Raw genomic sequence first — 13,449 nt, 5'->3', positions numbered from 1 at the left:
TAAGTGTTGACATAGATAACCATTCATTCCCTCAGCTTGTGTCACTCACTCACCTTCTCCCCCTTCACTTTTTTTTTTGCTTCTTTTATTTCTTCCACCAGTTACTTCCATCCGCCTCTCTTTCCTTCTTTCTCTTCCTCCCCCTCTCTCTCCCCTTCTGGTGTGTTCTTTCACTCTCCGTTTCTCTTCCCTCCAATCATCTGTGTCTCCCTCCCCCAATCTCCTCATCTTCTCCTGCCTCAACGCTGCCCAAACGCCTGACCGCCGACTTGTCCACTCTCTCCCAGACTCACTCCTCGCCGTCTCCCCTCGACCTAGTTCTGATGGTGGCATGGCCAGTTGCAAGCGCTGCTGACGGCAGCTGATTCTCCGATTTGTTCCCGGCCTAGCCGCGCAGTCTGGGCCGCTCCGGCCTTGCATCTGCAAGGAACTACGCCATCGCCCTTCGCTGTGAGTATGTGCCTCCTACTTCTCGCTCCTTCGAGATGGACTGACCAGAACACTTCACGGCAGCTCTCTTTCCTTCCTCTCACCAGATCCCCCACACCTTTACCGCTCCTCCACCTGCCCCATCCTTATCGCGCCCCATGATATCCACCATCCCCCCACCCCGGCCCGTGTCGGTCAATTCCTTGGCCAGAGCTCCAGGCACTGCACTGGCAGCACCAGTCCAGAAAACACTTCGCAGCACCAGCACGGGGATCTCACTTCACGACAGCCTCTATTCTCCCGACTCATCTCAGTCAACTCCCGCGTCAGCATTATCTTACCCCTCGCCCGCCCCTCGCGACATCTCTGCATTCTCTTGCCCACGCAACTCTTCGCGGGAAGAAACCGAGTTTGCAAACATCCCGATCGAGATCCATGAGGCGATCATCGATCATTTGTTTGGTGAGCGGGCCTCCGCGGCTAAGGCGAGCAAATCGTCCGTGCAGAACTGGGAGAAAGCCCTTCGACACCCCCGGCGCAAAGCGCTTTCGAACCTCTCGCTGATCTCCAGGGTGTGGACACCACTCGTCCAAGGCCGTATCTATCGACACAGTAAGTTTGCTTGACTCATGAGCCGGCATGTGTGCTGACATTGTACGTCGCATAGTCAAGGTCAAAGGAACTATTGACGGACTAGCTGAATGTGCAGAATGGTTTGCAGCATACCCGCATCTCGCCGGCTATGTCCGACACCTCGAAGTCTGGGTCCCTGTCTGGGGCAATCGAGCCATTCGGCTTCTACCGCGCCCTCCGGGTCGACGTCCGAACGCCGGTATGCCAAACCCACTCGAAACCAGTATGGTAGCAGCCTGGGGTCAAGAAGACGTTCCTCATGGCAACGATATTCACTACTACTCTTCCACGCAAAATGCCACCTTGGACGAGATTTTCCAACACGTCCAGATCTTTTTCCCCAGTGCTCGAGTGCTCACACTGGAGGGAGGGCATTGTAAAAATCCGCCTATGATTCGCCATTTTCGAAACGAACCAAATGAATCCAGAGAGATACCCTCGCGCCAGCGTCTGCCTGTGCTCCCCAACGTCCAGACATTTGTGATGCGCGGTACCTGGAACCTCATGCGCGGTTGGGGGCACTGGTACAATCTGTCGCAAGCGCTGCCAGCGCTGCGAGAGTGGCACTGCGCCTATGCCCACCCCAAGCCAGAGATCTATTTCACCATGTCGCAGGTCCTGGATCGACCGCCGCCATTGGTCCGCCACCTCAACATTAGCCTCGAGGGATTCTACAATAATAAAGATGCGGTTAACGCGGCGCTTTTCGGCGCTCACGTGCAGGTTCCGCCAATCTGTGACTTGCTGGGTGCGATTGCGCCGAGCCTGGAGACACTGTCTTTCACTGGCAAGATATGCGTAGGCTTCTTTGATTCGCTTCGACAGCACGCATCGCTCCAGTTGTCAGGCCTCAAGTCCCTGGATCTGGTGGTCAAAACATGCTGTCGCGGCGCTGAGCCATCCGATTCCATGCCTGCCACTGCCTCCCTTTCGGGTATCACCAACATCAATTTCATTTGTGCGTTCGAAGCTCTGGTGATCGGAGCCGTGCAGAGTCTTGAATGCCTCCCATTGCTTAGCTACCTGCGCATTCGCTTCATTGACCTGGACTCGACATCTCCATTGCTGAACCCGTACTTTCAACTGGCAGGCGATGAGTGCATGGGTCTATGGAGCTACCCAATCCTTGAAGCACTGCAAGCCAGTCGTCCGTCAGCGCACTTCGTCGAACTCAACGATGGCATGCACTCGCATTTCGGAACCCACCAGCAGGCCCTGGCGCTTTATCCGCGCTCTCGTCCGAAGAGCATCCACGTCAGCACGTACCGGATGATTGCTGATGCATCCAAATTTTAGGGGTGCGAGACTTGTGATGGCTTTTCCTTGTTTTGTGTACTTGCAATTTAGCCAAATACCCCTTTTTTCAGCTTGTGTGCTATTTATTTGTCGAACACGGTCGGGTGTCTGGTTCTGTTGAGCGTGGTTTGCTGCGGCTTTTAATATTGTGGGAGCATCTTAGGGATCGTGTACTGGGCGAAGCAAATGTAAGCTCGGTTGATTCACAATAATTCTCAGATTAACGAATCTTAGTCAGATGGCGAGGATTTCGCGAATTCGAACCATTTGGTAATAGCTATCGCCCTAGTTAAGAATAGCTCTTATATTCTGGCTATATATGACTAGTCCTATTGAGGCCATAACTAATCGGCGGGTTTAGTGTCTTCTGAACTGTATGGGAAAATGGCCAACTACCTGTCATACATTGTGGAAATCACTACATTTATCTATTTCTATGCATATGCAGCGTGTAGAACGGAGTAACAATCCAGTTCTTATCATTTGTGCTTAGACTGGAAAGTCTTTGTGTCATGCTCAATCTCGTCCCCAAATACGCCCACATCCTGGACGATAATGCCCAGAATCCACACATTGACGGCGAAGAAAAAGAGTGCCGCAAGAAATAGACCCGGCACAAAAGACGAGCGGCCAAGGAACTCGAGATTGTATCCCTGGTGGAGCCAGAGGGCCTGAGAAAAGGTCAGAGGATAACACGAGAGTAAATCGACAGATCCGGAACATACCTGTGCAATAACCCAGAAAAAGGCAGCCGAGAGGCCCAGGGCTGGCCTGCGCACCAAGGATGAAGAGGGGAGGTAGAAGGGCAGGAGGATCAAGTACCAGAGGAAATACTGTGCAAGTCAGCCAGCAAGCCAAGTATGAGTTGAGAGATAGACTTACTTGGCTCGTACACACTTTGTTGAAAGTAACAAAAGCAAACGTTTGAGCAAGCATAGCGCCAGCAAGGCTCTTCTTTGCGAGAACAAGCGGCAAAGCAACGACAGCGAGGATAATCTGAGGCAAGAAAGCCAGAGTCTCAAAGTGCGAATCCGCGCCGCCGGCCGCAGAGAGGTACAGCAACGTGCTATACGGGGAGAAATTGTGGCGGTGGTCGATGCGTGTGAGGTGGTGGAAGAACGTGTGGTGCAGGAACGGCATGCCATACAGTGCATACATGGCGATATTGAGGGCGACGAATGTCGCCAGCGCGAAGAAGGTCAGCTTTATGCGGGACGGGGTCACAAACGCCACAGCACGCTGGAGCAAAGTCGACTCTGCTGCTATCGAGGGGACGCCATCGCGCTCGGCATCCCACCACCAGAGAATAGAGACGCCATAGATGAAAGGGTAGATCTTGAAGTGCACGGCAAGGCCCAAAATAACACCTGCCAGGATTGCCCTACGAGTAAGAGATGCCCACAGCAGCGCCGCAACCAAAACCCCAAGCAGGCCCTCCGCACTGCCACGAGTACTGATATTCGCAACCATAGGATTCAGCAACCAGACCGCAGAGACATATCGCAGGGCGCGCTCAGCGGGAAAGCGATAACATTTAACAAGCAGTTGCACAGCCAGCCACCCGGCAAGAACATCCGACACCGCGAAAAGGATCTTGCCGAAGGCAAATGTCAGCGCAGACCACGGCGGAGGAGCCTCCCACGCAGTTGGGAGAAGCATCCACGCCAGCAGGGGCGTGTAGCGATACGTGTCGCGCGCATAGGGCGGTTGGCCCTTGGACACGTAGCGAGCCGCGTCGGTGAAGACCATGTAGTCGATGTCAGTGTATTTGACGGCTGAGTGCGCGTCCTGCCAGCCACCATACACCAGGAGAACTAGGCGTAGGGCGGTGGCTAGGAAGAGGATGCGCGGTGTCGAGGTGAACAGAGACATCTTGGGTGATGGGGTGTTGTGGTCTTCTTTCCCGCCGCTTGAAATTCAAGACCTGACCTTTTCTGGCAGGCACGTTCTTCGAATCTATGCAGAATCGATGACATACACGTCATGCGACATCCAGAGGGGTAAACATGCAGCAATTGGCTTTCGCGATGGTTGTTGAATGTTCGCTGGATCTGGATTTGGTTGAAGTGGTGGAAAAGGGAGGCGCTGAGTCAGCGGATCCACTCCTATCGAAGTATGAGATTTTATATTCGGATTCGAATCAAATGAGATTTATTTTTGTTTATTATACAGTTGTGCTCACTATGACCAATTCACATCTATGACTGAATCTCCTAGCCTCTTATTCGTTACAAACAAACGAATCTGTTTCGTCTCTGCAGAGTCGACAATCTTGTACACCGTCACCCGGTCCTCCTGTCCGGGTATCCTCTGCTCCACTGGCAGATGTGACAGGCGGGCCTCTTCCAGGTTCATGATCGCCTCACCAATAAGAGCTTCCCGGCGCCAATTATATAGACATTCCTTCTGCTTGGCCGATAATAGTTGAAGAGCTTTCCGTCGGACTAAGGGCAGGCGGCACGAAGCGGAAACCATTTGCAGAGCGGGGAGCGCACAATTATCCAGTCGGAAACTTGGCTCTGAGTCGGCGTCTAGTAGCATTAATTCCTCAGCCAAGGACACTAAATTCATGTAGTGGGCATTCCATCGATCGTGGTCGGTCTCTTTCCACGGAGGGTTGCCAAATGTCCATAAGACGGCGAGAATATAGTCGATGCGAAGCGAGATAACGAAGCGTCGGTCCGTCATCTGGCCTCTCGGGGTCTGTAAGAAGCTCTCGAAGTAATCAAGCCATGCCTGGTATGTCTGCTCGAGCATTGTTGACTGCGTGGCGTTCTTCTGTTGCCATTCGTCCGAACCAGCCTGCGCGATGGAATCCGGCGAGGGCGTGAGCGTGACGCAGTAGCTCATCACAGCAGTCAGGCAGTGACGAGCATCCGAGATATCCGTGAAATCGGCAGATATCTGCAGAGTGCGCGGATCCGTAAACGGCGAGAGCCCTTTTGCTTTCTGCGCCATCAGGCCCGTGTAGATATTTAAGCGGAAGAACATATCGCGCAACTCCTTGTATATAGTCTGCGAGTCACCCATAGACCGCGCCATTTGTGGTGGGCCTGACCGGGCGAAGATATTCAGCCCTGCCTCTATGTGGCGGAATGATTGTTCGACATTCCCTCTGAGCATTTCCAGAAACACGAAGAGACCGCAGGTAATCAGGGTGATATCCAATTTAGTATTCCCCGGGACTGATAAGTGCTCCACCAAGAGTCGGATCGACTTGTTGTATTGATTCAATACAAAGGCTTCCGTGTGGCCTACGCGATTAATACCGCGGTATTTCTGGTGCGCAGCGCCAACAGCGGCGACAGCATGCCGGACCACTGGTTCAGAGTGAGTCAGTTGCGGAAGCAGATAATCCCAGAAATTTGCCGTGAAATAGCCGACGATCGCACGCGAGGTGTGCGAGCAGAAAAATAAAATATGCTCTCGCTCAATGGGGTCACCCTGCGGGAGAATCATCCGGCCATCAGCAGTGCAGGTGCTACGCTGGTACGCATCGATGACATTCTGGCGCAGTTGTCGCTGCGAGAGGTTGATGGTATATCCATCGCATTTGCGGCCCGTGGTAGTGCACTGTCCGCACGCGGGTTTCTGCTGGTCACAGCGGACATGGCGCGCTCTAGTATTAGGTTGTTAGTTAACTAGCAGCTTTGCATCCCATGCTGCCTATATATGCGGGGACCATCCTGATCAGAGGGCGGAGTGAATTGATTGGTACTAACTTGCAAGTCATGCAGCCGTGGCCGCTACCCCTGGCGCGAGTTTTTTTGGAGCCATTGTGTCTTCAGAATTACTTCCAGATGAACATTTCCTTCCAGTGGGTGCCAGTGCCGTAAAATTTTATATCCACGGCGCAGCAAATGGCAAGGGACTCATCCCAGCAGAATCTCGTTAGTTAGGGGTCAGGCAGTGCAAGAGGCTGACACTGTGGCCGCAGGGCTGAAAGGCTGACGCGAGGTTGACGCCCCGCCCCCACGGGGCTATTGCTACTACTCTACACGATTAAGGGCAGAGGGGCCTTCCGGCGCTAGGAACAAACCAGGGTCCGCAAGGAGTTATTCGTGGACCTTAATGTGTCCACTGCGAGACAAGGGCCAATCCGGATCGTCGCGATTTGTCAAAGGACCCTGTCAATCGATCGGGTGATGCACTACTGTATACTATTTTTGCTCTGCATGCATCGGATCCGAAGGATCGTCTGCTTGGACGCCTATTATGGTGATGGTCAAGGAGGCCTTAATTGCGCTTGATTGCCAATGATCCCCTGCTTTGCTTGCATGATTCGTTTCCGCTAACAATACCCACAATATACCCGCTGAAGTCTGTTGAAAATGACAGATGCGCCACGACCCTCCCCAAAAACATAACGCAAAATCAAAAATAGGAATTGGGCGTATTATTGACAAAATAGCCCGAGTCGGACATTTGTCCAAAATACGGCTGGGGTGCGCCATATTTGGGGCCTTTCTCGTGGTCTGGCGTGAACAAAGGCATCCCGTCCCCGCGGACTTCCATTTCAGTAATTCCCGGCCAGAGACTGTTGTCACTCCAACTGAGGTACTCCCACAAGTACTGGCCGCCATTGTCGTCACCGAACGGGGTAGCCAGTGGCTCGATAAACCCATTCTCTCCAAGAGAGAACCCGCCACGAGCGGCGTCCTGCATCGGAAACATCACAGACGCATCCCGGCCAGCGTGATAATTCCCCGCAGGGAGAGATGTCGCAACCGAGTCCGGGCCGTGGAGATCTTCGCCCCGTTTGCTAGCCTCGTAGATGCGCGAAAGAGAGTCCAGCGACCGCTTCGCCGTGTGACCGTAGGACTGCATGCGCGCCAGCGTCATCATGGCGGTCTCGACCTGCGCCTGGCAGGACGCGATGGAGGCACGCGGGTCATCGGCTGTGGGATCATTGAGGAAGAGGCCAATCAATGGTACCAGGGAGGCCTGAAAAGTCCACCAGACGGCATTCCAGCCGCACAATTGGTTGAGCTGGGCCGTGGCAGCGATGTTCTGGATAGACAGCTCGGCCACCTCACGGCATTTTTGGATGGCGGTGCGCTCTTCTGCACGGAGTGCGATGTAGGGTACACGCCGCATGGCATAGCTGAGCAACGTTGGTCGGTAGAGGAGCATGCGCTGGTTGTAGTAGCGCCATCGCATGACAGTGCGGACGGTGTTGATTGACTCGGAGATTGGCTCGTGGTCTTTCAGCACGGAGGGGAGGTTCTCCCACCAGTCGAGGAGCTGGGTATCGGCATGGGACATTTCTTGGGGTTTGACCAGCGGCGCAGCGGCCAGTGAGTCCTGGACTTGCGTTGCGATCTTGGCGAATCGAATGTTCTCGACCAGCGGGAGGATATCGAGGACATTTTCCTGCGCATATATTAATATTCTTTCCACAAAAAGAAGGTCACATGAAGGCACGCACCTTGTCTCGACAGTGAGGGGGCCGGACAGTGATATTAGGACCAAAGCGACCCATGCTGGGACGGCCCAGGGTCATGCCTCCCCAGGTGTCCATGCAGAATAAAGACCACCAGATCCGGCGCTTGAGGTCCATGGAAGCGATTCTGGCTGGGCTAGGCTGCTGGCGAGTATCGGTGAACTCTTTATGCATTCCCAGAGAGGACGCCATGCGCAAGGCGGCTCCCATCAGGGACCACGCCAGATGTGGCTGACTGATGTAATGACAGTACCAACCGCCCATGAGACCCAGTGCTTGGATGGTCTCCAAGTGCGAATCGCCCAGAGAGCTTAGGTTCAAGTGGCTTTTGCAGCGAAGGAAATAGGTCCGGTGGGTGCGGTCATCGTGGCCGGTTGCAGCGATACTGCCCAGGGCGAGTACAATGTTCAGCAGCGCAAGCCAGTAGTCGTCCCTCCGTCGACCGGTCAGGTACGTCTCACGGAATGACTGTTCGTCAATCAACGGCGCGAATGCCTGGAAATAGAGGAAATAGGCATCGAGCATCTGTATCTCCGTGGGCGGGATGCGCGCCTGCGGCGGCGTCACCGGCTGATGCTGCCATCCGGGTGGCTCGGGGGCTGCATATTCCTGCCCGTTGGCTGGTGTGCGCGCAAAGTACGCAGGGGCGCCGGGGTCGAGCCAGACAATGACTTTCAGGACGGCCTGGATGGACGAAACCCCCAGATAAGAGGAGGGCTGTCTGGCCGAGAGAGACAGGGCATTCACGTCGTCCGACACCCCCTCGACCAGCAAATCCGCGGAACTGGCATGGCGGCTGTCGGGCAGCTCCTCGGGCAGCTCCTCGGGCATGCTCTGCAAGGACTCGAGGTTATCATCCTCGTTTGACAGTGGGGAGACATGCGCTTCCACCGACGGCGAGGTGGCAGGCGAGGCCGGGTGTGGCGGGTTAATCCCCGGGACTGAGGCGGGTGCACCCGATGTGAGCTCGAGCAGTCTCTCCCGCGACAGATTCACCAGTGACTCTGGCGCGAGGTTGGGGAACAATCTGCCTAGCACGCTGCGGTATTCGTCGAGCGTGGTGGACAGTTTCTCGACATGTCTAGTGGCAGTGTGAGTCGGGTCGTCATTCATGGCAAAAGCCGGGAAGCGCTTACCTGCGTGAGGGACGCGGATCGGAGTAGTGACATTGATCAGATTTCTTGTACCAGCGGCAGGCCTCGCACGGTTTCTCGCCATCGCACTTGATCTTGCGATGGCGACACGACGTGCAGGCGCGCAGGGTGGTGACGCGGCGGCCGACGGACTCGCGGCGCTCGTTGCTAGGCCGGCGGGCGGGGGCCCCGGGATTCTCAAAGCCCTCGAAGGTGTGGAACATGATGTCGGGAAGACATGTTCAACAGAGACCGAGATAGAGCATGATGACTAGTAGCAAACCAAAAAGGGGGATCCACGCGATGATATGCTGACGATCCGTCTTCAGGGGAAGAAGAACAGGACAACAAAAGAGCCGATGATGATGATTTTTATGTGGAGCCCCGGCTGATCCGCCTGAATCCCCGCAATTTTGCCTTCGCTTAAATCGATCAAGTCACGGTTAGGGCTCGATCGTCCTGGGTAGTCCTCGTTGGATCTGCAACGGTGGACACGACCGAATGGTTCCTTTGATGCCCCGTCTTTGACACACCCAACTTCACTCCCCTCGCTGTCGCAGGTTGGGGATGCCCATGAGGAGGATGATTGCTGACCCGCCACCCCCTTCACCGGGGTCAACAATAGGGGCCTGTTTCGCTTCCACATGCTCTGCACGCGCCACCACGGGGCCGTCCGGTAGATGTGCAGCACGGTCGCCCAAGAGGGGCAACCCCCCGGTCTCGTTGCAGGGCATTGCAGGGTCTCCTCGGAGAACCCTGCCTCCAGCGTGGGAACAGGAACCCTGCCAAGCAGCGATCGTCTGAGGAAACGGCTAATGTTGGGGTGGTAGGCCTGCCCGTTCGAGAGTAGTGAGGCATGCTCTTTGTTCCGCCCCGGCTGAGTGTGGGAGGGCTACGCCGCCCATTCATCCATCCATCCATCCAACATCCCCTTCGAGGAGAGCCTCGTTCGCACGACCATGGGGGGTGAATGACTCGGGCCACCGGGCGTGCCTAAGCCTTTACGCCATCCGCACGATCATCATTTCATTTTGATGAAGGGGATGGCAATGAACAAATTGCCACAGAGGGGGCGTCTGATGCCAAGCCCGAGTAATGCCGTAGGGTTGGACGGGTAAACCAATTCATCCAGAGTTTGATAAATTAGAACGAGTACGAGACTGGGGAGGAGGCACATAAATCATCATCCATTACTGCAGAGAAGACGGCCGATGTGGGACCACGCCTGACCCGATGAACGCCGACTGAGACTACGATGGAAATCTGGGGAAGTCTGGGGAAGGGGTCAGAGGGACGCGGCGTAGATGCTGGATGGAAAAATGGGACCGGATATTCCGGGATGGGACGATTGGCTCGGGGGCAGGCCCGGGTCAGAGCCACACCTCGTCGTGGGTGGCAGGGGCACACCCATCGGGCAAGCGGGAGAAGCTGGACGGAGCCAACGCCGTGTCAGGTGCGCCGCTAGGCCCGTTCGGTCCCGTGACCCCCTCCGTGTCGGAACAGGAAGGCACGAGGGGCTTATCGATAACACTCCGGGGAAGCTCCCGATGCGACATGGGCTATAAAGAAGCCACCGGCCCCGGACAGGGAGGAGCTCCATCAACCATGTCGAACCGGGTGCAGATGTCCCTCACCGAGGGCTGGAGCTTCCGAGACCGCGAGGACGCCGAGGGATGGATGCCCGTGCCAACCGTGCCTTCGGTCGTGCAGCAGGACCTCATCGCCAACAAGAAGTAGGCTGCAATTGCCCCCAATGGTGGCGTCTTGCTAAAATTCCCAGGCTCGAAGACCCCTTTATCGGATTCAACGAGCTCAAAGCCCGTTGGGTCAACGAAAAGTCATGGATCTATCGCAACAAGTTCCAGAAACCCGCGGCACCCGCCGGGTCGGCCATTGTCTTGGTCTTGGACGGGCTGGACACGTTTGCCACGGTCAAACTGGATGATCGGGTCATCTTGAAAAGTGACAACATGTTTCTGGCGCATCGGGTGGACGTGACCGAAGCATTAAAGGAGGAGGGCGAGCACACTCTCGAAATCGAATTTGACTGTGCCTTCCTGAAAGCGCGCGAGCTGCGCGACCAGCACCCGAATCATACATGGGTCGGGTTCAATGGCGATACATCACGCCTGGCGGCCCGCAAGGCACAGTACCATTGGGGCTGGGACTGGGGTCCATTCCTGATGACGGCGGGGATCTGGCGCCCCGTGCGGTTGGAAGTGTACGCGGCGCGTGTTTCGGACCTGTGGCCGCAAATCCAGCTGGCGGCGGATCATGAGACGGCTGAGGTGACCGCCACAGCCACCGTGGATGCTGTCTCGGGAGACAAATACACGGCCCGGTTCCGCTTGAGCCTAGAAGGACGCGAGATTGCCCTTCAAGATATCCCGGTCGGTGAAGACAAAACAGCACAGGTCGCATTTCGTGTCAACCAGCCATCTTTGTGGTGGCCGCACGGCTATGGCGAGCAGACGCGTTACGAGGTGTCGGTATCGTTGTTGTCGGGAGATGAGGAAGTGGACCGCACCGCTAAGAAGTTTGGCATTCGGACAGCAGAGGTAATCCAGCAGACGGACAAGCATGGCAAATCGTTTTACTTCCGGATCAACGGAATGGACATCTTCTGCGGTGGCTCCTGCTGGATTCCGGCCGATAGTCTGTTGCCCAATATCAGTGCGCAGCGGTACCGCGATTGGATTAAGTTGGTGGTTGAGGGTCGGCAGGTCATGATCAGGTAAAGTTTCCTTTCCAGCAATTTCTACAAGACGTGAGCTAACTAGGGGTCAAGAGTCTGGGGTGGTGGTATCTACGAAGATGATATCTTCTATGACACATGCGACGAGCTTGGTGTAATGGTCTGGCAAGACTTCATGTTCGGATGCGGGAATTATCCCACATGGCCGGGGCTTCTCGACTCAGTGCGCCAGGAGGCTGTCTACAACGTGCAACGGCTACGCCACCATCCATCCATTGTGATCTGGGTTGGCAACAACGAGGATTACCAGGTGCAGGAATCGTCCGGCTTGACCTACAATTACGAGGATAAGGATCCGGAGAGTTGGCTGAAGACGGATTTCCCGGCCCGCTACATCTACGAGAAGCTGCTGCCAGAGGTGGTATCCGAACACTCGCCTAGCACATGCTATCACCCCGGGAGTCCATGGGGTGATGGGAAGATCTCATCAGATCCCACGGTTGGAGATATGCATCAGTGGAATGGTCAGTTGATGTCCTAGGGGTGATTTCTTTCTCTGCTAACATGTCCCCCCAGTCTGGCACGGAACGCAAGAAAAGTACCAGATCTTTGACACGCTAGGCGGCCGGTTCAACAGCGAGTTCGGCATGGAGGCATTCCCCCAGCGAAGCACGATTGACTACTTCATCGAGCACGAGGAAGACCTTTTCCCGCAGTCGCATGTAATGGACTTCCACAACAAGGCCGACGGTCATGAACGACGGCTGGCAACGTACTTAGTCGAAAATCTGCGCAGCAGTACAGACCTCAACATCCACATCTACCACACTCAGGTGATCCAAGCCGAGACAATGATGTTTGGATACCGAGGCTGGAGACGCCAATGGGGCGACGAGCGACACTGCGGCGGCGCCCTACTATGGCAACTGAACGACTGCTGGCCGACAATCTCCTGGGCGATCGCCGACTACTTTTTAAAGCCAAAACCAGCCTACTACGCCGTGAAGCGGGTCCTCAACCCCATCGCAGTGGGCGTGCGTCGCTCGCACCACGACTGGAGTGTCGCGCACGCCTCACCGCCGAAAACCAGCCAGTACGAGCTTTGGATCGCTAGCAACAAGCCAGTGCCTGTGCACGGCAACGTCGAGCTACGCTTCATATCTACCAACACGGGGTGCGACATCCGGCCGCCGATAGTGCGGAATGACATCCTCATCACAGCGAACGGCACAACGAACATCATAACCGACGGGGTGATAGACCACACCGCCCAGCCAGAACCGCATGTCCTCTCTGCGCGCCTATGGGTCGACGGCCGCATCGTCGCGAGAGACGTGGACTGGCCGCAACCATTCAAATACCTTGATTTCTCTCGCCGCGGCCTTCGAGTCGAAGTTAAGAAGGGTAAGGGTCGTGATGATGAGAAGATATTGGCGATTCATACGCATAAACCGGTTAAGTGCCTCGTTATTCAGGAGTATGAGGGTGTAAGACTGAGTGATAATGCGATGGATATCATGCCTGGTGATGAGCAGACGGTTGTTCTGACGGGGGTTGCGCCGGAGAGCGTTTCTTATCGGTATTTGGGGTTGGAGGGTTCTGAGGGGGAGAGCCTGTCTCTACTTTGAGAAAGAATGAAAAACTGGAGTTGGGTTTAGTGATCACCCTAGCTTATGAGGTCTTGGTTAAACGACGAGGTTACAGTATCTGTCTACAGAGACAAGAAGGACCCCGTCGACTGCTTCAGATGCTCATAGCGACCTATTTTAGATTCCCGCCTCACTGGGGCCTTCTTCCCTTCAAAATCTCTCAAGCTGATA

General features: G+C 55.3%; 6 protein-coding genes across 6 annotated transcripts; 3 read left to right on the top strand and 3 right to left on the bottom strand.

The window, feature by feature from the left end:
• Window positions 1–587: 587 nt before the first annotated feature.
• On the top strand, window positions 588–1,055 carry N7510_010433 (uncharacterized protein; the record flags this gene model as incomplete). Its single annotated transcript, XM_056982358.1, has 1 exon — window positions 588–1,055. The coding sequence occupies one exon, from the start codon at window positions 588–590 to the stop codon at window positions 1,053–1,055; it is 468 nt and encodes a 155-aa protein (XP_056830194.1).
• A 13-nt stretch (window positions 1,056–1,068) lies between these two features.
• Window positions 1,069–2,358, top strand: N7510_010432 (uncharacterized protein; the record flags this gene model as incomplete). Its single annotated transcript, XM_056982357.1, has 1 exon — window positions 1,069–2,358. The coding sequence occupies one exon, from the start codon at window positions 1,069–1,071 to the stop codon at window positions 2,356–2,358; it is 1,290 nt and encodes a 429-aa protein (XP_056830193.1).
• A 479-nt stretch (window positions 2,359–2,837) lies between these two features.
• Window positions 2,838–4,230, bottom strand: N7510_010431 (glycosylphosphatidylinositol-alpha 1,4 mannosyltransferase I; the record flags this gene model as incomplete). The annotated part of the gene is made up of 3 exons (XM_056982356.1): window positions 2,838–3,029; window positions 3,084–3,191; window positions 3,241–4,230. The coding sequence occupies 3 exons, from the start codon at window positions 4,228–4,230 to the stop codon at window positions 2,838–2,840; spliced, it is 1,290 nt and encodes a 429-aa protein (XP_056830192.1).
• Window positions 4,231–4,539: 309 nt separating this feature from the next.
• N7510_010430 (uncharacterized protein) lies at window positions 4,540–9,158 on the bottom strand (the record flags this gene model as incomplete). Its single annotated transcript, XM_056982355.1, has 4 exons — window positions 4,540–5,977; window positions 6,782–7,731; window positions 7,787–8,882; window positions 8,938–9,158. The coding sequence occupies 4 exons, from the start codon at window positions 9,156–9,158 to the stop codon at window positions 4,540–4,542; spliced, it is 3,705 nt and encodes a 1,234-aa protein (XP_056830191.1).
• Window positions 9,159–9,473: 315 nt separating this feature from the next.
• N7510_010429 (uncharacterized protein) lies at window positions 9,474–9,668 on the bottom strand (the record flags this gene model as incomplete). Its single annotated transcript, XM_056982354.1, has 1 exon — window positions 9,474–9,668. One exon carries the CDS (start codon window positions 9,666–9,668, stop codon window positions 9,474–9,476), a length of 195 nt encoding a protein of 64 aa, XP_056830190.1.
• A 577-nt stretch (window positions 9,669–10,245) lies between these two features.
• Window positions 10,246–13,257, top strand: N7510_010428 (glycoside hydrolase family 2 protein; the record flags this gene model as incomplete). Its single annotated transcript, XM_056982353.1, has 4 exons — window positions 10,246–10,667; window positions 10,715–11,668; window positions 11,723–12,153; window positions 12,206–13,257. 4 exons carry the CDS (start codon window positions 10,246–10,248, stop codon window positions 13,255–13,257), a joined length of 2,859 nt encoding a protein of 952 aa, XP_056830189.1.
• Window positions 13,258–13,449: the final 192 nt, after the last annotated feature.

Source organism: Penicillium lagena (assembly GCF_028827675.1).
Source record: "Penicillium lagena strain IBT 129212 chromosome Unknown utg000007l_segment0_segment0, whole genome shotgun sequence".
Lineage (NCBI taxonomy): Eukaryota > Fungi > Ascomycota > Eurotiomycetes > Eurotiales > Aspergillaceae > Penicillium > Penicillium lagena.
This window is presented reverse-complemented; position numbering and strand designations above follow the sequence as displayed.